Source organism: Giraffa tippelskirchi, chromosome 5 (genome assembly GCF_054371585.1).
Source record: "Giraffa tippelskirchi isolate mGirTip1 chromosome 5, T2T-mGirTip1v1.2.pri, whole genome shotgun sequence".
In the NCBI taxonomy this organism is placed as follows: domain Eukaryota; kingdom Metazoa; phylum Chordata; class Mammalia; order Artiodactyla; family Giraffidae; genus Giraffa; species Giraffa tippelskirchi.
Window position 1 is genome coordinate 193,905,446 of NC_137279.1, and position 22,270 is coordinate 193,927,715.

At 55.8% G+C, this 22,270-nt stretch overlaps 1 protein-coding gene across 9 annotated transcripts; it reads left to right on the forward strand.

Moving 5' to 3' along the window:
- Window positions 1–699: 699 nt before the first annotated feature.
- Window positions 700–21,418, forward strand: ING5 (inhibitor of growth family member 5). Of its 9 annotated transcripts, none has more exons than XM_081490630.1 (8): window positions 700–889; window positions 5,595–5,666; window positions 10,995–11,161; window positions 12,483–12,594; window positions 12,759–12,852; window positions 16,269–16,404; window positions 16,608–16,669; window positions 18,318–21,418. In XM_081490630.1, exons 2-8 carry the CDS (start codon window positions 5,639–5,641, stop codon window positions 18,358–18,360), a joined length of 642 nt encoding a protein of 213 aa, XP_081346756.1. In that variant the 5' UTR covers window positions 700–889; window positions 5,595–5,638; the 3' UTR covers window positions 18,361–21,418. The 9 variants fall into 9 exon arrangements, with proteins under 9 accessions (XP_081346756.1, XP_081346758.1, XP_081346750.1 ...); XM_081490632.1 differs by having other exon boundaries at window positions 714–889; window positions 12,762–12,852; XM_081490624.1 differs by lacking the exon at window positions 700–889 and adding an exon at window positions 3,390–3,455 and having other exon boundaries at window positions 16,608–16,673.
- Window positions 21,419–22,270: the final 852 nt, after the last annotated feature.

Genomic DNA, 22,270 nt, shown 5'->3' on the forward strand with positions numbered 1-22,270 from the left:
CTCCAACACCACAGTTCAAAAGCATCAATTCTTCGGCGCTCAGCTTTCTTCACAGTCCAACTCTCGCATTCATATGTGACTACTGGAAAAACCATAGCCTTGACTAGACAGACCTTTGTTGGCAAAGTAATGTCTCTGCTTTTTAATATGCTATCTATCACAGTATGTTCTTTACTATTATTATTTCTCCATGGATAATGGTAAAGAACATACTGTGATAGAAGAACTACAAACAGCCAACAGATTGTGAAAATCTGTTTAGCCGCACTTAAAATCAAAGAGACACAACACTGAGGTTCTTTTTATTTTTCTATCATGTTAAGCAAAGATAATAAAGCCTGATGAAATCTAGGGTTAGCTGAAGGAGAAACATACTCGGTTGAGTGTCAGTTTAACTGTCCCCTTGGCCAGCGCATTTAGAAATATCAGCACTTACAACATGCCCTCTGAGCCAGCAATACAATTTCTGAGCATTAATCTTAAAGAATTAATAAGACAATGTGCTGATTAATATGGCCACAGCAGTGCTACTCCTTCCATTGAGAGGTAGGGGTCTACTTTCCCCTTCCCTGGAGTCTGGGTTGGCCCCAGGGACTCACTTGACCAACAGAATGTGGTGAGGTGTTGTCTGGGGATGACCCAGGTGAGGTCACAGAGTCTGGCAGCTTCCATCAGAGCCTAGAACTCTCTAGAAGCTCTGGGCTGGAGAGGCCACACTCTAGGTGCTCTGATGCAGGTACCAGTCGAATGCCACCTTCCAGCCGCTCTGGAGATCTCTATTGTATCGCACAGAACAAAACAATAACCCAACTGAGCCTTGCTGGGATGCCTGACTCATAAAAGTCGTGAGCTCCAATAAAATGTTTCTTTTAAACAACTAAATTTACAGGTATATTATGTAGCGGTAGAAAACTAGAACAGACAAATACATACAACTGTATGAACAAATGCTCACCAGAGCATCATTTATGGTAACGAGAAACTGGAAACCATCGAAATATTGTTCCTCTATAGGGAGTCTCTTAAAGTATGGTATAGTAACCCAGTGAAGTATGTCTAGTCACCAGGATGACATAAAACTGAGTAAAACACGAGATGGCTGGATGGCATCACTGACTCAATGGACGTGAGTTTGGGTGAACTCTGGGAGTTGGTGATGGACAGGGTGGCCTGGCATGCTGCAGTCCATGGGGTCACAGAGTCGGACACGACTGAGAGACTGAACTGAACTGAACTGGCCAGAATTTGCGAAGAATATAAAGTTAAAAATGTAAATGGTAGAAAAGTGGACAGTATGACTCACCAGTTAAGAAACCCAACAGCTCAATTTTAAAACTGGGCAGAAAATCTGAACAGACGCCTCACCAAAGAGACATACAGGTGGCAATATGCATGTGAAAAGGTTCCTAACACCGCATGTCATTGTTCAGTCGCTAAATCGTGTCCAACTCTTTGTGACCCCATGGACTGCAGCACGCTAGGCTTTCCAGAATTGGAAATAAAAGGAGATACCACTGCACGTCTTTTGGCATGGCCCAAAACCAAAACACTAACAACACAAAATGCTGGTGAGGATGGGCAGCCACAGGAACTCTCATTCATTGCTGGTGGAAATACAAAATGGTACAGCTCATTCTGGAAGACCGTTTGGCAGTTTCTTACAAGGCTAAACATTACAGTCTGATCCAGCAATTCTAGTTCTTGGTATTTATCCAAAGGAATTGAATTGTGTGCACACAAAAACCTCAACACGTATGATTATAACAGCTTTTTTCCCAACTGACAGAATTTGGACAGACCAGTAGGTGAAGAATAAACTTTGGTACAGACGATGAAATATTCTTTAGCGTTAAGAAATGAGCACGACTTCCCTGGTGGTCCAATGGTTGACAATCTGCCTTGCAATACAAGGGATCTGGGTTCAATCCCTGGTCAAGGAACTAAGATCCCACCTGCTGTGGAGCAACAAAGTCTGCTTCCTGCAACTGCTGAGCCCAAGAGACACAACTAGAGTCTGTGCACCACAACGAAAGGTCACATACGCCGCGACGAAGATTCCGAGTACTGCGATACTTGACACAGTCAAATAAAGACATATTTTAAAAAAAAGTGGCAGCAGCTGTCCGGCCATGAGAAGAAAGGGAGGAAGCTTAAAATGCATATTACTAGGTGAAAGAAGCTAATCTGAAAGGGCTACACATTCTGTGATTTCAACTGTATGACATTCTGGGAAAGCCAGAACTAGAGACAGTGAAAGGATTAGCGTTTGCCAGGGGTTCCAAGGTAGGGAGAAGGGAGACGCAGGTAATTTTTAGGGCAGAGCAACGATTACATTTGATACTGTAATGGGTGCCACTTAACATAAATGTACAACACAGAATGAACCCTAATGTAAACCATGGACTTCTTTTTGTTGTTGTTTAATCGCTGAGTTGCATCCGACTCCTTTGTGACCCTAAGCACTGTAGCCCACCAGGCTCCTCTGTCCATGGGACTTCCCATGGCAAGAATACTGAAGTGGGTTGCCATTTCCTTCTCCAGGGGATCTTCCCGACCCAGGGATCGAAACGGAGTCTCCTGCATTGGCAGGCAGGTTCTTTACCAGAGCCAGCAGGGAAGCCTTAATAATAATGAACCAATACTGTTTCATCAATTGTAGTTAATGTGCCCCTGCCATGGAAAATGTTCATAAGGAAAACTGTTTGTATTCGTGGAAGGGATGTATAAGAACTCCTGTATTTTCTCGTCAATTTTTGTGAAAGCCAAAAACTGTTCTAAAAACACTCGATTAATAAAAACACTTGTCTACTGGAAACAATAGGGGTAGTGTGCAACAGTGCACGCGAGCGTGCGTGTGAATTTTCACACCAAGCATTACATGGAGCGGGGATGTTGCACAGGCACTGGTATCGCTCGGATCAGACGCTCGCAGGCCCGGCCTCCGGGGGTGGGGAAGCTGTGCGCCTCCGCACAGCCTGAGTTTGTATAACGCAGGTAAAGCTTGCAAACCAGTGAACGCGTTTCCCCTTTTACATGTCCGCCCGGGGTTCAGAGCAGGGCTCTCAAGAGGCGGCACGCCTTCAAGCCCGCCTCTTCGGCGACGGAACGCCGGCCCCCGCCCGGCGGCCCCGGGAATCGCAGGCTCTGGGCCCGCGGGCCCCGGAAGTCGCCCCTCCAGGCGCTCGGCGCGCTCCCGGGCCCCCGGCCGAGCCCCTGACCCGCCCGCCTGCCGAGGCCGCCCAGCCCGCCCAGCCCCCGCGCGAGGCCGCGCGCGGCCCGGCCGGAAGCCGAGGCGGGGGCCCCGCCCGGTCGGCGCCCAATCAGCGCGCGCTGCTCATTAATAGTGACTAGCCGGCCCCGCCCCCGGCCCTCGCGGCGCCGCCGCCCGCGCAGACCCGGAGCGCGGCCGCAGACGAAGATGGCGACCGCCATGTACTTGGAGCACTACCTGGACAGTAAGCGCCCCGCGCGCCGCCCCGACCCGCCGCCCGCGCCCCGTCGCCCCCGCCGCTCTTCCCCGAGCGCCGGGCTCCGCGAGCGGGCCCCAGGGCACGCGGGGGCGGCGGGGCGGCCGGGGGGCGGCGGGGGCGGCGGGGGCGCGCGGGGCGGGCGGGGCGGCGAGGGAGGGGCGCGGGGCGGGCGGCGCGGGCCCCCGCCGGCACGGCCGCGCCAATTCCAGGTGCGTCACGGCGGGGCGGGGCCGGCGCCGCGGGGCGGGGCCAGCGCGGCCCGGCCCCGCCCTCCAGGCGGGCACGCCCACCTCCCCTGCAGGCCCCGCCCGCCCCGCCTTGAACCGGGCTTCCTGGGCGGGGCCCCGCCCCTTATCGGCTGGGCTCCGCTCACCTCCCTGTCGGGCCCGCCCTCTCTGGCCAGGCCCCGCCCCTCCGAGCCCCGCCCCGCCCTTCCCGCCCTGTGAGCGGGACTGGCCCACCAAGATGGTTGAGTTCCCATCGCCTGGGACTCTGGGTCGGGTTTGGGGGGCCCAGGGCTTCGGGGTTCTGGGTTTTGTGCCTTCTTATGCTGTGACCTAGCTTGTGCCTCACTTCCAGTCCTCAGTTCGTGCATCTGCAAGGCATGCAGGCGCAGAGGGTCACTGAGGGTACCGGTCCGGGCCCAGGGGCTGGGGGCGCTACTTACTGGCCTGGGTTAGGGTGTTCAAGGCAGGGGTCTTCGTCGTGGGCCGATGTCCCGACGCGTTGCACATGTTGCCCTCTCTGGAGGACTCCTGAGCAGGTGGCTTTTTTCCTCCACATTTCACAGAGCAGGTGATGCTGCCTGCAGAAGCCACGTAGCTTGTTAAGGTCGCTTGCTAGAGAGTGGCCATCCCGCGTTGGAGTCCTGCGTTCTGACTCCAGTCTGGCCCCTCTGGGGCATGGCCTGGGGAGGGTGGGGCTGGTGGGGGTTGGGCCGCATGGCTCTAGAGCACTGTGCTGTACTGGGGATTTTCACAGCCCCCAGACCGCCACGCCACCTGAGATTGTTGAGAGTAGGGATTGAACCTCTGCTCGGGGGAAGACTGTGGGGATCCACAGGGGATCACCCAGTCCTGGCCCAGCCTGAGCACAGATCCTAGGTGGGAGAGCACCCAGGTGCCTGTGGGGGGCACTGCGTTTTACCCTCCTCTTTCCTGGTGCCTGCCTGGTGGGCCCCACGAGGAGAGTCTGAGGAATATGATTCCTGGCCTTTGCAGGGCACCCGCGTGAAGGCTTGGGGATGGAAGCCCCTGCTCACTCCCTAAGCACCTGCTGTGTACCAGGAATTTTGCTGGGATATGCTATCAGATGGGGCAGATGGAGTTTTTAAACGTTCACAGGAGTTTAAAGGTCATGAAGGAGCCTAGCACGTCTGAGAGTGCAGGGGTAGTGCTGCTGTAGGACCCAGGAAGAGGCTGTGAGGGGTCCACTCGCTCTCTGCTGAGCCGGGGAGCCCTGGGGCTTCAGCAGCAGCTTTGTTTGATGAGAGGGGTCCATCCTGGCTGCAGGCAGGGGGCAAGCTTGCCCTGGGCCAGGAGCCTGGCAGTGGGGACAGCAGAGCAGTGTGGTGCAGGGTCATCACTGTGGTGTCCCTCCTGGTCTGTTTGATTTTAAATAAACTCATAAAATGAGAAACTCAGTCCCTCTGTGGTACTGGCCCCATTTCAGGTGCTCAGTAGCTCCACATGGCCAGTGCCGCTGTGTTGGGCAGCTCTGTCTTTGCATCACATTCCCCTACACAGCCTTGGTTGGCACTTCCCGATGCCCCAAGTTCAGAGTAAAGGTGGAAGAGGACCCTGGGGTTTGGGCTTGTTCGTTTGACGGGGTGTCTGCAAGGGAGGAGTGGCCTGGGGTCTGGGGTGGGAGGGTTGCATGGGCGCCCTGTGTCCTCTGTTTGACTCTGACTTCTTGAGTTTCTGACAAGTGCTCAAGCATGTCAGCCTGTACCAGGGTGTGTTCAGTGTTTGGAGCACGTCCCTGGTAAAAGATACCCTGATCCTTCTTGTTTCCGAACCCTAACAAACAGAAGCTGGAGTAGGCTTATCTCCTGTAGTCTTGAGGTGTGAAGCTTGGAAGGTGAGTTTTTGTCCTGCTGTTGAGAAGCACGTTTCTGTGTTTCAGGTATCGAGAACCTTCCCTGTGAGCTTCAGAGGAACTTCCAGCTGATGCGAGAGCTGGACCAGAGGACGGAAGGTGGGTGCTGGCTTTTCAGTGCAGCCAGGGTGGGGAGAGCAGCTCCCCAAGGCAGGACCCTGGGGGTGGTGCTGAGATTTCAGGGACCTGGGGCAGAGGGGCTGCGGGCGTGGGGTGGTGTCTCAGAGAGAGTGCCGGGTCTGTGCAATCAAACTTAGTTCCTGGTGCTCCTACGTTTCATCTTTATAACCCTCATCCGCTCCTTGCAGTTAAAGTGTTTGTTACCTTTTCTTTAAAAGATTTCCTCTTTTCACACTCTGTGTGTAGTTTATACAGTGCTTTTGGATCTTTTGGTATTTAACTCCTTATTTCTAAGCAGCTCATTTTTGCTGCATTTCTTACTTTATTTCCTTTTGGTTTTAGACTTTAGCTGTTCAGTTATTATAGAAAGTGATGATTCACGTCTCTGGTTGCGCCCAGCCAGCTCATGTGCACACAGCCTTCCCTCCATCTCCTGGGCGTTGTGGGCTAGAATTCACATTTACTGATGCTGTGTCCGTCGGGGCCACTGTGTTGGACCATGTGCTGTGCTCGTGTGCCCTCTTTGGACTAACTTTTTCTGGGGGTTCTTAACTGCTTTACTGGTTGCTTTGTTTCCCATGCTTCTTTGTGCGCTGCACCAGGTTGCCTGCCAGTCCTCTGTGTGCTCCCCGTGGAGACCCCTGGAGCTCCCCTGCGGGTCTGCTGGGCGCACCTGACCCTGGGCCTGCCTCTCCCTTCGTGCTCTTCGGGGTGGAGCCCTGTTTGCTAGGTTGTTAAGCATGCCGCATCTTGATTTGCCCCTTTGTTTCAGGGGAGCCTTTTCTCTGGGATCTTCTGGAAAAAAGGGTAGACAGGAAGGTAAATTTGTTGTAATGTTGCATGTCTGAAAACGCAGCAGTGAATAGTTGGCTGGGTATAGAATTCCAGATTGGCAGGCATTTCCCCCAGAACGTGAAAAGTGTTGCTGTGTTGTCTCCCAGTTTCTGCGTTGCTACTGAAAAGGTCAGTGTCGTTTGGATTCCTGATCCTTTGAAAATCGGATCTTTATTTTCACTTTCTTATTTAGAAGCTTTTAGGCTTTTCTCTTTATCTGTGAGGTTTTACATTTGATGATGATGTACTTGGACTTGGACACTTTTTTCACACATCGTGTTAGGCACATATTTTGTGAAATTGGAATAGCTGTGGTTTTTGACTGAGGTACAGCTTTCTGACTAGTGAATACAGAGACTTCTTCTATTGTGAGATACAACACTTAGGTTCAGAAATAAGTGTTCAGTTCAGTCACTCAGTCGTGTCTGACTATTTATGACTCCATGGACTGCAGCATGCCGGGCCTCCCTGTCCATCACCAACTCCTGGAGTTTACTCAAATTCATGTCCATTGAGTCGGTGATGCCATCCAACCATCTCATACTGTGTCGTCCCCTTTTCCTCCCGCCTTCAATCTTTCCCAGCTTCAGGGTCTTTTCCAATGAATCAGTTCTTTGCATCAGGTGGCCAACGTATTGGAGCTTCACCTTCAGCATCAATCCTTCCAATGAACACTCAGGACTGATCTCCTTTAGGACGGACTGGTTGGATCTCCTTGCAGTTCAAGGAACTCTCAAAAGTCTTCTCTAACACCACAGTTGAAAAGCATCAATTCTTTGGCACTCAGCTTTCTTTCTAGTCCAACTCTCACATCCATACATGACTACTGGAAAAACCATAGCCTTGACTAGATGGACCTTTGTTGGCAAAGTAATGTCTCTGCTTTTTAATATGATGTCTAGGTTGGTCATGACTTTTCTTCCAAGGAGTAACCATCTTTTAATTTCATGGCTGCAGTCACCATCCACAGTGATTTTGGAGCCCCCAAGAAATAAAGTCTGCCACTGTTTCCACTGTTTCTCCATCTATTTGCCATGAATTGATGGGACCAGATGCCATGATCTTAGTTTTCTGAATGTTGAGCTTTAAGGCAAATTTTTCACTCTCCTCTTTCACTTTCATCAAGAGGCTCTTTAGTTCTTCTTCACTCTCTGCCATAAGGGTGGTGTCATCTGCATATCTGAGGTTATTGATATTTCTCCCGGCAATCTTGATTCCAGCTTGCAATTCATCCAGCCCAGCATTTCTCATGATGTGCTCTGCATATAAGTTAAATAAGCAGGGTGACAGTATATAGCCTTAATGTACTCCTTTTCCTATTTGGAACCAGTCTGTTGTTCCATGTCCAGTTCTAACTGTTGCTTCCTGACCTGAATACAGGTTTCTCAAGAGGCAGGTCACGTAGTCTGGTATTCCCATCTCTTTAAGAATTTCCAGCTTCTGGTGATCCACACAGTCAAAGGCTTTGGCATAGTCAATAAAGTAGAAATAGATGTTTTTCTGGAACTCTCTTGCTTTTTTGATGATCCGTCGGATGTTGGCAAGTTAATCTCTGTTCCTCTGCCTTTTCTAAATCCAGCTTGAACATCTGGAAGTTCATGGTTCATGTATTGTTGAAGCCTGGCTTGGAGAATTTTGAGCATTACTTTACTAGCATGTGAGATGAGTGCAATTTTGCGGTAGTTTGAGCATTCTTCGGCATTGCCTTTCTTTGGGATTGGAATGAAAATTGACCTTTTCCAGTCCTGTGGCCACTGCTGAGTTTTCCAAATTTGCTGGCATATCGAGTGCAGCACTTGCACAGCATCATCTTTTAGGATGTGAAATAGCTCAACTGGAATTCCATCACCTCCGCTAGCTTTGTTCGTAGTGATGCTTTCTAAGGCCCACTTGACTTCCCATTCCAGGATGTCTGGCTCTAGGTAAGTGATCACACCATTGTGATTATCTGGGTCGTGAAGATCTTTTTTGTACAGTTCTTCTGTGTATTCTTGCCACCTCTTCTTAATATCTTTTGCTTCTATTAGGTCCATACCATTTCTGTCCTTTATTGAGCCCATCTTTGCATGAAATGTGCCCTTGGTATCTCTAATTTTCTTGAAGAGATCTCTAGTCTTTCCCATTCTATTGTTTTCCTCTGTTTCTTTGCATTGATAGCTGAGGAAGGCTTTCTTATCTCTCCCTGCTATTCTTTGGAACTCTGCATTCAAATGGGTATATCTTTCCTTTTCTCCTTTGCTTTTCACTTCTTTTCACAGCTATTTGTAAGGCCTCCTCAGACAGCCATTTTGCTTTTTTGCTTTTCTTTTTCTTGGGGATGGTCTTGATCCCTGTCTCCTGTACAGTGTCACGAACCTCCGTCCATAGTTCATCAGGCACTCTTGTCTATCAGATCTAGTCCCTTAAATCTATTTCTCACTTCCACCTTATAATTGTAAGGGATTTGATTTAGATCATACGTGAATGGTCTAGTGGTTTTCCCTACTTTCTTCAGTTTAAATTTGAATTTGGCAATAAGGAGTTCATGATCTGAGCCACAGTCTGCTCCCGGTCTTGTTTTTGCTGACTGTATAGAGCTTCTCCATCTTTGGCTGCAAAGAATATAATCAATCTGATTTCGGTGTCGACCATCTGGTGATGTCCATGTATAGAGTCTTCTCTTGTGTTATTGGAAGAGGGGGTTTGCTATGACCAGTGTGTTCTCTTGGCAGAACTCGATTAGCGTTTGCCCTGCTTCATTTTGTACTCCAAGGCCAAATTTGCCTGTTACTCCAGGTGTTTCTTGACCTCCTACTTTTGCATTTCAGTCCCCTATAATAAAAAGGATATCTTTTTGGGGTGTTAGTTCTAGAAGGTCTTGTAGGTCTTCATAGAACCGTTCTACTTTAGCTTCTTCGGCATTACTGGTCAGGGCATAGACTTGGATTACCATGATATTGAATGGTTTGCCTTGGAAACAAACAGAGATCGTTCTGTCATTCTTGAGATTGCATCCAAGTACTGCATTTCGGACTCTTGTTGACTATGATGGCTACTCCATTTCTTCTAAGGGATTCCTGCCCACAGTAGTAGACATAATGGTCATCTGAGTTAAATTCACCCATTCCAGTCCATTTTAGTTTACTGATTCCTAGAATGTCGATGTTCACTCTTGCCATCTCCTGTTTGACCACTTCCAGTTTGCCTTGATTCATGGACCTAACATTCGAAGTTCCTGTGCAATATTGCTCTTTACAGCATTGTACCATGCTTCCATCACCAGTCACATCCACAACTGGGTGTTATTTTTGCTTTGGCTCCGTCTCTTCATTCTTTGTGGAGTTATTTCTTCACTGATCTCTGGTAGCATACTGGGCACCTACCGACCTGGGGAGTTCATCTTTCAGTGTCCTATCTTTTTGCCTTTTCATACTGTTCATGGGGTTCTTAAGGCAAGAATACTGAAGTGGTTTAAACATTTATAAATTGCTTAGCAAATAACACCCAGAGACCCTTTCCCCAGAGGGAGAAATACAGCCCCTGTGCTCAGGGCCTGTGAGACTCCTGAGCAGGCCCCCTCCCCCAAGGAGTGCACCCTGAGTATCACCTGCAAGGATGGTCTTTTCGTCTCCCTTAACGGAAGCATTAGCAGCTGCGACTGTTTCCACCATTAATGTCAATGGAATCATCACATTGTGTGTGTTTTCCTTTGCATCGTGCTTTTCTTGGTCAGTGGGATTGAGCGATGTTGTCATGTCTTTTTACTGCTGCAACCCACTCCAGTACTCTTGCCTGGAAAATCCCATGGACGGAGGAGCCTGGTAGGCTGCAGTCCATGGGGTCGCAAAGAGTCGGACACGACTGAGCGACTTCACTTTCACTTTTCACTTTCATGCATTGGAGAAGGAAATGGCAACCCACTCCAGTGTTCTTGCCTGGAGAATCGCAGGGATAGGGGAGCCTGGTGGGCTGCCGTCTATGGGGTCGGACATGACTGAAGCGACTTAGCAGCAGCAGCAGCAGCAGCAGCTTTCTATCCTGTGAATGGACCGCAACTTATTTATCTGTTTTATCCTAGATTGGACGTTTGAGTTGTTCCCTGTTATCTGTAGTTATGAATGTTTTCCCATGTGTATCCTGGCCTCTAAATCTTTAGGGTATGTCCCTGAGAGTAGCATGCCAGGTCATAGGTGAGGTGAGCACGTCATTTATTCAAACAGGGACTCTTGAGAGCCCAGGGAGGCACAGTGAGCCCTTGCCGGGCAGCATCATACCCTGGGTTGTCCTGGGCACACTGCCCCGGTCGGGGTGTCTTGCCTGTGGCCCTGATCCACAGTGTCTGGGAAAGCCGTTCCCCTGCTACCACGGGTGGCCAGCTTGAGCCAACCCCTTCTTTGCCGGAACCTGGCATCATCACGCTTTATTGGTTGCCAGTCTGGTGAGCTTGTCCTGGATCGCACGCAGGAAGTAGCTCTTCACCCATTTCTCTCTCAGATAAGAAAGCTGAGATTGACATCCTGGCTGCGGAGTACATCTCCACCGTGAAGACGCTTTCCTCGGAGCAGCGAGTGCAGCAGCTGCAGAAGATCCAGGGCGCCTACAGCAAGTGCAGGGAGTACAGCGACGACAAGGTGCAGCTGGCCATGCAGACCTACGAGATGGTGAGTGGGGGCGGCCGCAGGGCACGCTGCGCCCCACGCGGCGCGAGATGGTGAGTGGGGGCGGCCCCAGGGCACGCTGCGCCCCACGCGGCGCGAGATGGTGAGTGGGGGCGGCCGCAGGGCACGCTGCGCCCCACGCGGCGCGAGATGGTGAGTGGGGGCGGCCCCAGGGCACGCTGCGCCCCACGCGGCGCGAGATGGTGAGTGGGGGCGGCCCCAGGGCACGCTGCGCCCCACGCGGCGGGGAAGGCTGCCCGGGAACGGCAGGTCAGGTGGAGGTCGGGCTGGGACGGAACGATGCGGTAGAGAAGGTGCGCCGTGGAGGGCTCCTCCTCCTGGGAGCGTTGGTGCAGTCTTGTGTTCTGGCTCTTTCAGCTTGTTCAGTTACATATATATATATATATAATTTTTTTTTTTGTTTTTTTGATGCTTGTTTTTATCAGCTTCACGTGAGGCCCTAGCGCCTGTTCTGTCCACCTCCTTCTCAGGTCGGCCTCCCGTGAGGCTCACGAAGTGTCACACACGGGATCGTGTCGTGAGGTGCCCCATCCTCACCTTCCCCAGTAAAACAACAGTGATTTCTTAAGGCCCGAATTTGGTTGTGTTTGAGAAAGAAGCCTCTCGAAGGACAGCTTGATGCTTTTGTTTGGGATTTTGATACTCTAAAGCACTAAGTCCTTTGAGTAAGCAGCCTGTCTCCCCAAGAGCTAGGTGCGATCAACATCCTTAAGACAGTCCCACTTTCTCTCTGATGTATAACGAAGCTGAGGACTCGGGTTCACTTCCAGACGGGGCCGTGTGGCTCCCGCTTGGGAAGCTGCCACAGGGGGCGTTGGGCGGCTGTCACTACCAGCAGGCGCTTTTCTCGTGATGTCCCTGCAGCTGCTCAGCAGGAGTGTCCCCTCCTGTGTTGTCCTGTGTGGTCACGGGTTGCTGTTGCCACCTCTTACTTCTTCCAGCTCCATCCGGAACCTAAAACTGAAGTCATTTTCTTCTTCATGACCTGTGCGCTCTTCGCATTTTACATTAAGATGCGTTATCTCGCGTCCCCAGCCCTTTCTCCATCACGTCTCACAGCTGTTTCTCATCCCTGCATGGTTTTCTCCCCAGTAGGCTTTATTCTGTTGATGGGTCATATGTGGGGGAAAAAGACCTTTGCATCAACTAGGAAATAGTGGGCCTTGTTCTAGCAGAACTTCGTCAATTCAGGACTCAGCAAAGGGCCAGACAGCGCTTTCTGGCTGACGCTGGGAGCATGTGTGATTCCCGGGGTGTTTTGGTCTGAGAACCACACGGATTGTGTGAGCGTCCTTTCATGCAGGTGGATAAGCACATCCGGAGGCTGGATGCAGACCTGGCTCGCTTTGAGGCAGACCTGAAGGACAAGCTGGAGGGCAGCGACTTCGAGAGCTCTGGAGGACGGGGGCTAAAAAGCAAGTCTGTTAATTTTTCTTCATTCTGTTACCATTAACCATGGAGTTTTGAAGACTTTTGTCTGATAAGTGTATTAGGAATATTACGGTAAATGCCATATTTGGGTAAACCTTGTCCTGCCTCAGGAATTCTGTGAACAAAGTAGGGGTCTTTATTGTTTCAGAAGGTCGAGGTCAGAAAGAAAAGAGGGGCTCCAGGGGTCGCGGCAGGAGGACCTCAGAAGACGACACCCCGAAGAAGAAGAAGCACAAAGGAGGGTGAGAGGTGCTTTTTTCCTTTTTCCCCAGAGAACAGCGTTGGTGTTGGCTCGGGGCGGCAACACCCGTCTCCGCGGAGGCTGCAGACGCGCTCACCTGTGCAGGTGCGCCGAGGCTCCTCCCCCTCACCTGTGCAGGTGCGCCGAGGCTCCTCCCCCTCACCTGTGCAGGTGCGCCGAGGCTCCTCCCCCTCACCTGTGCAGGTGCGCTGAGGCTCCTCCCCCTCACCTGTGCAGGTGCGCCGAGGCTCCTCCCCCCTCACCTGTGCAGGTGCGCCGAGGAGGCTCCTCCCCCTCACCTGTGCAGGTGCGCCGAGGAGGCTCCTCCCCCCTCACCTGTGCAGGTGCGCCGAGGCTCCTCCCCCTCACCTGTGCAGGTGCGCCGAGGAGGCTCCTCCCCCTCACCTGTGCAGGTGCGCCGAGGAGGCTCCTCCCCCCTCACCTGTGCAGGTGCGCCGAGGCTCCTCCCCCTCACCTGTGCAGGTGCGCCGAGGAGGCTCCTCCCCCTCACCTGTGCAGGTGCGCCGAGGCTCCTCCCCCTCACCTGTGCAGGTGCGCCGAGGCTCCTCCCCCTCACCTGTGCAGGTGCGCCGAGGCTCCTCCCCCCTCACCTGTGCAGGTGCGCCGAGGAGGCTCCTCCCCCTCACCTGTGCAGGTGCGCCGAGGAGGCTCCTCCCCCCTCACCTGTGCAGGTGCGCCGAGGCTCCTCCCCCCTCACCTGTGCAGGTGCGCCGACCCGATAGCCCTGTGAGTCTGAGGTTCCACAGCCAAGGGTCACATAATACTGTAGCACATATTTACTGAAAAAAATCGACATATGTAAGTGGAATCACACAGTTCAAACCCATGTTGTTCAAGGGTCAGCTGTTAACTTCATATATTGTCATTTTTGTTCTGGAACATCCATTTGACTCCTGTTTTTACAGATTTAGTTCTGTTTTGAAAAGCTTGCATACATGCATCTCTTACTTAGACTTTCTTCATAACATGTATTTAAAGCCCTTCTTTGTTCCTCTAAACACCTGGTCTTTCTGTGCATCTGCTGCTTTTTGCACACGTTCTTCCTGGTTGGTGGTGGTGGGTTAGTCCCTAAGTCGTGTCTGACTCTCTGCAACCCCATGGACTGTAGCCCGCCAGGCTCTTCTGTTCATGGGATTTCCCAGGCAAGAACCTGCTGACCAGGGATCAAACTTGTGTCTGCTGTGTTGGCAGGCAGATTCTTTACCACTGACCCAGCAGAAAAGCTTTCCTGTTTACCACTCCTGTTTTCTTGCTCTGTTAGGGCACACGGTTTTCTGCTTGTCTGAACTTGCAGGCGCACAGAGATCGTGGAGAGGGCATCACCTGCGCTTCCCAGAGGGCTCGCCCTTGCGCGGTGCAGGTGGACGGAGCCGGGTGGGAGCTGGTGGGAAGGTGGTGAGGCGGTGAGGCCAGAGCACCTGTTTTGCCAGCTGTGGGTGAGGCTCTCCTGCTGCTCCCCCGGTTGGTCATGGGCCTGGGAGCGGCTGGCTGGTTGGAGTCCAGGGGCTGGGCTCTGCAGCCTCTGTGTGGCAGGGTTCAGGAGATGGACCGTGGGTTTGGCTGTGTGCGGGTCCTACAGTGTCAGAGTGGTCCCTGTGGGCAGCGAGGCCTCCGCTGCACCCCCGCCCTCGGGCGCCCGGCCCCGGCCCTCCACAGCCCTCCCGCGTCTGTACCTGTGACTGCAGCCGTGTGCGGGGTTGCTTTCCCCCGTGGCGGCAGGTCTTCCTGCTCAGGGCCTGGGGTCGGGCAGGTGTCCTCTCGTGTCCCTTCGTCTCCACGAGGCCCCTTAGAGGGATGAGGCCCCGGCTTCCTAGTGCAGGGCGCCTCCCTGGGGGCCACGTGCCTGACGGTGCTCAGAGCCCGGGTGACCCCCGTGGCCTCAGCCCCCCTCTGAGGGGCCGCAGCGTTCCCTCGGCCGCTGTCTGCGTCATGGGCCAAAGCGGCAGGTGAGCCGGGGCCGCTCGGGGGTGACGTGGCCGGAGCCCTTGGTGAGCAGGCTGGGCCCGGCAACCCGCCTGAACCGTTTCCTCCCCGCGGCTGCCTGGCCGAGCAGAGGACCACGTGGGCAGGGGAGAGAGCCCCCTGGCCAGCGGGCCTGCCCGAGGCCGTGCTCGAAGCAGTTTGAAAGCACCGGGTTGAAGATACGTTTCTGTAACGTTTACAAGGAGGAAATGCTTCCTCAGAGGCGGAGACAGAGTCCTCACGGAGGCAGGGCCTCAGAGTGGCCCCCGCAGGCACGGGCTGTGCGGGCGTGTCGGGGGGCCGGGTTGCAGCTGACTGAGCGCAGGGCGCGTCTAGGCAGCTGCCCGAGGAAGAGGTGAGCAGTCAGTCCCTCAGGGACCTGGATCCCTTCCATTCACCCGGCCGGTGCGTTCACCTCGCCCGGTCGGCCACTGCCTGTTGGTTTTCCCTGTGCTGCGCTCCTTGCGTAACGTGCTCCTTGTGTAACGTGCTGTTTCTTTGTGTGCTTAGTCGCTCAGTCACGTCTGACTCTTTGCAACCCCGTGGACTGTAGCCCGCCAGGCTGCTCCATCCATGGGATTCCTCAGGCAAGAGTACTGGAGTGGGGTGCCATGCCCTCCTCCAGGGCATGTTCCCAACCCAGGGATTGAACCCAGGTCTCCTGCACTGCATTCACATTCTTTACTGTCTGAGCCACCAGGGAAGCCTGTGTTTCTTTAGCAAATGTAAATTTGAACATGCCTGTAGTTTTCACTTGAGGGGTCGGGGAGGGAGAGTTTCCTCTCTGTACTGGTGGGAAGGCACTGTTCTCCCGAGCCTGAGCTCATGGGGTTTTTTTAGACGACAAACCCATGTGAGTCGATTTCCCCCCGAGCCCCTTCCCTTCCCGCAGCTGCGGCGCCGTGGGCAGCGGTCTTGGGGGTGGTCTGGGTGCTGTGGGGCCTGGGGGTGGTGCAGGGGGCCCTGGTCTGGCGGGGCTGCTCGGGGGGCCCCGCAGCAGCTGCTGGGTGCAGGGTGGTGGGCTGCTTCCCGGGGCAGGTGACGTGGCCCCGCGGACGGGGGTGGCTGTGGTGCTGCTTGGTTCCCAAGAGTCAGAGCCCAGGGGAGGCTAGGGCGCCTGGGACGCCTGCGGTTCTGGGGTGAAGGTGCCAGTGGCATCGGATGGTGGGCAGAGCTGCAGGGCGGGCAGGGCTGCGCAGACACCGGGCTTCCGAGTGGGCTCCGGGTGCTCTCAGGTGTACCGGGTGCCCACTGGCGGGGGTGCCATCTGCCTTGGGGCAGGGGAGGGGCTGCAGCCAGTCCACTCGGGTGGGGGACTGCTCTGGGCACGTGGTGAATGCCTGCCCCACATCAGCCCTCGCCTTTGTGCTGTGTCCTTGCCGGGCGCCCTCGGGGGCAGCTTGTCCCCAACCCCCATGCCTGTCGTCCCCGCAGGTCGGAGTTCACCGACACTATCCTGTCCGTGCACCCCTCCGACGTGCTGGACATGCCCGTGGACCCGAACGAGCCCACCTACTGCCTGTGCCACCAGGTGTCCTACGGGGAGATGATCGGCTGCGACAACCCGGACGTGAGTGTAGGCCGCAAGGCGGGCTGGGTGGCAGGCAGGCGGCACTGACCGCCTCCTCCTCTGGGCGTGAGTGCGGGCCGCGGGGCCGGGTGGACGGTGGGCGGGCAGCACTGACCGCCTCCTCCTCTGGGCGTGAGTGCAGGCCGTGGGGCCGGGTGGACGGCGGGCGGGTGGCACTGACTGCCTCTTCCCTCTCCTTGCAGTGCCCCATCGAGTGGTTTCACTTTGCCTGTGTGGACCTGACCACGAAGCCCAAAGGAAAATGGTCAGTATGGCACCGCTGGCCTTGCTCGTGGGCTGGGCGGGGGGCCTGCTGCTGCGCCAGTCCTCGTGCCCGGGGCTGAGCTGCAGAGGGAACCTGCCCGCCTCACCCAGGGCCGTGGCTTTCATCACCCCTGCGTAACAGTGACCTCGAGTAACGTGGGTTTGAACCACTTACATGCAGGTGTTTCTCAGTGGTAAACGCTACAATACCACGAGCTCCCTGGAGGGCTGAAGCCGCGGAGGCGGAACCCGGGTGTGAGGAACCGTGGGTGGGGACGGCTGGCTGTAAGTCACGTGTGACTTTCGACTGGAAAGTGCCGGCGCCCCCACCCCTGCCTTGTTCAGGGTGCCCTCACCCCGACAGCAGCCGCTCTGGCTCTCGAGGGAGGCAGAGGTGACTGTGGGTCTAGACGAGGCACGAAGGACTCTGCGGGAAAGCTCTGATGGAAGCTGACAGCCAGGCCCAGTCTGGGCGCCCCTGGAGCCGAGGGCGGCCACAGCTTTGCTGTGCCTGAGAACCTGGCCTTGCTGACTGTGCCGAGTGAAGGCTTGGGGACACTGCCCTCCGTGTCTCCACATGCACCCGGTTCCTTCTGGTGACACCGTGTGTGGACACAGGGAGAGCGGGCAGTTCGAGGGACCGTCCGCGTCGTCTGCCTCCAGTGGACGGCAGGGTAGGGGGTGCGTGCGTGTCTCGGAGCCACGTGTCGTCTCCACCCGGCCGGGCCCTGGCAGGCAGAGCCGGTGGAAGCTGGTGGCCAGGAGCAGGCTCAGCGTGGGATGGTGTGGGGTCCTGGGCTGAGCCCCCTGGGAAGAAGGGGCGTGTGGGTGGGCCCTGGGGCGGGAGGCAGGGAGGGCGACTTGGGTTTCATTTTGGACGTGGTGGGTTTGGTTTTGCAGGATTTTTCTGGTAGGTGCTAGAAGATTGTTTCCTTCTGTGTAGACGAGGGCGCGTCCACCACGTGCAGGGAGCAGGGCAGGGTGCGCGGAGGCTGGGCGTCCCCACCCACCTGCCGCTTGACCCCCGGCCTCCCTGTCTCCCTTCGGAGGTGGCAGAGTGCAGGCTGCTTCCCACCTGGTCTGCATCCTGGGCCTGTGTCCAGAGCCTGTGCTCCGCGACCCTAGGTGCAGCGAGGCTCCTGGCCCCCCACCCTAGGGCCCAGCGGGCTGCACTCAGGCCCTGGACCAGGTGCTGGGAGCCGGGGGCCCAGGCGGCTGAGTCGTAGCGCATCAGCCATTCCCGGGAGGGGTCTCGGGAAGCTGCTTGCCCAGGGTCATGAGGCTGCTGAGCCCCCCAGGGCAGGGCAGGGTCTGCGCCTGCCTGCTCAGGCTGCCTGGCACCTCCAGCGCGCCCCCTCGAGTGGTCACTTCCTGTGTGGTCCCAGGGGCCCTGTCCTCGCACAGGGAGTGCCGATGAGCTTGGGCGACAGGAATGCTTGTGTGTATGCGCCGCTCTGCTCGCTGACTCAGGTCTCCCCCAGCCTTAGCACAGACGTCGGGCAGACCTTTCTCCACGGCAGGGCTGCGCTGTCTGCCTCTGGGTCTCCGAGCCGGCGTTGTGGCCGCAGCGTCCCGCTGTCCCAGGAGACTGGAAGTGGGGCCTGGCCTCCTGCCTTTGGGGGCCCCTGACGGCGTCTTTCTCATTGCAGGTTCTGTCCGCGCTGTGTTCAGGAGAGGAGGAAGAAGAAGTAAGGCTGGGGCGGACACTGGACCAGAAGAGCAAGTTAATATATTCCCTCATTCATGTTGCAATATTTTACATTCATTTTAAAACTACCTTGTTCCCGATGATATTTAATAACTCGACGGCCAATTGTCACTCTGGATGTTCCCTGAACACACGAGAAGCCGCCTGAGCCCTCTTGCACAGAGGAGCAATCGTAGGGGACTTGCCACAGCGACTCCATTCTCGTGACTTTCGTATAGACCCCTGGCCTTGAGTGTGGCGGTCCCTCCCTGTGGCCCCAGACTCCGTGGGGTGCGTGGCTGGTGCACTGCCGTCGCGTTGCATCCGGAGCCGTGAGCCCTGGCATCCGGCTGGCTTCCTGGGGCTGCTCACCGAGGTCCCAGTGCCACCGCGGGCACCTCAGCCTTGCCAGGAGTGGGGGCCTATGGGGCCCGGACGTGCCTGGAAGGGCCAGCTCCCCGGGCGGGGGCTCCACCTCGCTGTGCACTGCCTTCGCATTTGGACTGCCTGTTCCCTCCGTGAGGGATTTTCTTTCTGGAGTAAACGACTCGCCACTAGCAAACGGGCTGTCGGTGCCGTGACCGGTACGGATAAGAGACGGCCCAGCGGATGGGCTGATGTTCTGTTTGTCCGGGAATTCCTGACTGTACTGTGAAGATGAGTTACCGTGGCAGCATGAAGATAGTGGTCTGTGAACATGAAGCGAGCCAGGCTGCCGGGAGCTGGTCTGAGCCCTGTTTACTTGCACAGCAGGTCAGCCGCTTAGACTGAGGGGTGACAATTATGTGATGTGATTTGTGAGTCTCTCGTGCCACAGGAGCAGTTCTGCGTGAAGCGAGGAAGCCCGTGTGTCTTTCTGAGCACGCAGCCTTGGACCCACCTTGGCGGTCACAGTTGGGGGTGGTCCAGGCGTGGACCCCCCGCATGACTTCTGCAGGCACCGTCTCCCCTGAGGCCATCCAGGCGCATGTTCGGAAGACGGTGGGCATGGCGGCTCTGCCTCGGGCCCAGAATCCGCGACACAGACTGGAGGCCCAGCTTCCCGGCATGGACGAAGCGCGTTCTGTCTGTGAGGAGGGCCGTCGACCGGGACCCGCCTGCTTTCCCCTGACGGCCGCCCCTCCTGTGCGCTCCCGAGAGGGCAGAGATGGCGGGCAGGAGCTGCAGAGGCTGCGTCCTGTGCGGGAGGTGCCCGCGGGGCAGCTACTGTCTGGCAGGCGATGGGGCGGCCCGCATCCAAGCGTCCCGGCGGGGTGTGGCCTGCGCTGTGTCTGACCCAGTCCTCGCCAGAGGGAGCTGGCGGCGGGGACTTGCTCCGTGGAGACTGCGGGCGGGCTGTGCAGCACGTGTGACCCTCGGGGCTCCCGTGGGGGGGCGCGGGGTCTGGCCGCCGCTGCCCCTCGGCCCCAGGGGTCGTCCTGGCCACACGGCGTTCCTGAGGAAGGGCCCGCTGGCACCCTCAGCCTCTGCCGCAGCCGGAAACCCGGGGGAGTTGGTGTTTAGTAACTTAGGTTTTTGTTAGCACGGATGTTTAAAGATTACGGGGAGTAAATTGTGGGAAAGTTTTTTTTTTTCACTTTTACCAGTTTCTGTGGAGAAGATAGGTAAGTACAGGACGTTTGTGGTGATTCTTCAGAAGCTCATTTCATCTTTGCCCCATTCACACCGCTGTTGCCACGGGAAGGGGGTGATTTGTGGACACAGGTTACAGCCAGCCTGAGCCTCAGCGGGGTGCCCGCAGCCCCAGCTGTTTCGCAGGAGGGTGACTGACTGCCCTGCCGGAAGCTTCTGTTTACAGCTGGATGGTGTTCGCCCCGCTTGTCACCATGTGACGCGCCGCCTCGGGACCTTTTTTGGAAAGTTTCTGTGCTTACGTGTTTTCAGTGTTGACTTTTGCTGGTCACAGTAATGTCACCGAAATAACACGCACACAGCTTTGGAGAAACTGGAAAACACGGGCAGAACAGAGTCCCCGGAACGCTGTTTGGGCCCCAGCTGAACGCGTCCTGACCACGCCGCTGCCCGCGAGGCCGAAGGCGCTGGGGAGGCCCTGTGGTCGGGAGCGGCCCGGCTCGCAGGCCCCCCAGCCCCGTCAGGACGTTCGCTGGTCTCAGGCGCTGGTGCCGGGGGCAGGCCGGCCACTGCCGCAGCATCCCTGAGCCAGCGAGGGCGCAGGCCCCCCAGGGTCCTCAGGGTCTGCTCGTGAGGGCAGAGGTTTCTCGCGCAGAGAGGCAGCGCCGTCCGTTTCCAGTGCTGGCCGTATCGTCGGCGCTGGTTGAAGCAGCCTCTCTGGTTTCCCTCAGGACAGCTCACGCCGCACTAGTAGGAGCAGATGTTAAGCTGGGCCCCCGCCTCTGCGGCTGAGCTCGAGGGGCTCACGGCTGGCACGCAGACGCGAGGCCTGTGTGACTGTCCCTGCCGCGGGCTGGGCCCCTGAGCAGGCGGACGCAATCCTGGTGCCGGCAGGGCCACCTGAGCGGGGTGGCCTCCCGTCTGCCCCGAGGCGGCAGATGCCTGGACGCGGCCCCCAGGCAGTTGCGGGGGCGTGTGGGACACTGGCCGGCTGTGTGTCAGTCCTGCCCCTTGACCCGTCACCTGCAGCCCTCGGCGAGGACTGCTTCGAGCAATAACACTGTCCAGAGAGCAGCTTTCCTGTGGTCACAGCCGGGCACGGCCCTGTGTGGGGCTGGGACCTCTAGGGTTTCAGGCTTTCCTCAGCTTTTTGTGAACAGTGTGGTTGGTCTTCGTTACCTGTGCCGAGAGGAATTTTAAAGTGGGAAGTCTAAGAAAAGTGTTCTCATTCAGGAGAGAGTTCCGTGGAGTTTCCTCCCTGCTAGTATGTCTTTGTGGTTTTCATCTTACCACAGCTCATCCAAAAAGATGATGCAGCTTTAACCTGAATGTTACATTGTGTTTTCAAGGAATAATTATTGATGTTCTCTTTGTAAAAGAAATATTGTAAATCTTTTTATTAAATAATGTAAAGATGTATATCTGTATTTTTGGATCATGTTATAGATGATGGATATATTGTTTAACGAATAAAGTATTTTTTGGAACAAACATTTGAGAATGGATCATTTCTGGAAATAAGACTTCAGCGTTGTGTTGAGAGCTGGGACCGGATCCCATGTGGACTCTTCAAGGGGACATGTGGTGGGCAGAGTGGGTGAGTCACCGCCAGGGCCCTAGGCGGGATCCTGGGCCTCACCTTGGGCCTCAGCTGTGGCATGGCATCAAAAGTCGGTCCCAAGCTCACAAGAAAGACTTGTTAGTGAGGGCACTGGGGGTCGCTTCCTAAGGGCATAAGGTGCCTCCTCTGGACAAGAAGCTTGGCCTTCTAGACCTGCTTGGGTGCCAAGGCCCTGTGGGAACTAAACCTCTCTGAGGACATTTCCTTGACGAGTGCTAACAGTCAGGGTCCAGAAAGCCAGCTCTGTCACCACAGTGAAAGCCTTCAGATAAAGCCCAGTTCCCAGACAGGTCCTTGCTGGAAGGGAGGCTGTGGCTCTGGAGGAGGGCCTGTGACCTGCCTCTGCCCGCACCGTCCCCATGTGCCCAGGGGTGCCTGCCCGGGAGGAGGAGGAGGCCAGGCTCTTTGCTGCAGGGGTGCGGTGCTCAGGTGCATTGCTGCGGGTTCCCAGGGGTCCAGGATGCCACCGCTCTGTGGTGGCCTGTGGGGCCTGTGGCGATCGGGTGATAAGGTGACATTTGTCTGGATGGGTGCCCAGGCCCCTCTCTGGTTACCTCTCCAGTGTCTGTGTCATTAAAAGAGATGGACTTGACCACTGGCAGGATGGCCACGTCGACCTGTGGAGCGAGGGCTGTCACGGTAGGAAGGGCCAGGGGGAAGTCTCTGGAGGCTTCTCTCCCAGCCAGGGCGTAACCCAAAGGCAGGGTGCATCCTAGCGTGCC

Excerpts from the sequence above, each read along its gene's own strand:
- ING5 (XM_081490624.1), top strand. The coding sequence starts at position 3,419 with ATGGCGACCGCCATGTACTTGGAGCACTACCTGGACA. Across the intron at positions 11,162-12,482 it reads CCATGCAGACCTACGAGATG|GTGGATAAGCACATCCGGAG; the intron begins GTGAGTGGGGGC and ends CCTTTCATGCAG. Across the intron at positions 16,405-16,607 it reads TCGGCTGCGACAACCCGGAC|TGCCCCATCGAGTGGTTTCA; the intron begins GTGAGTGTAGGC and ends CTCTCCTTGCAG.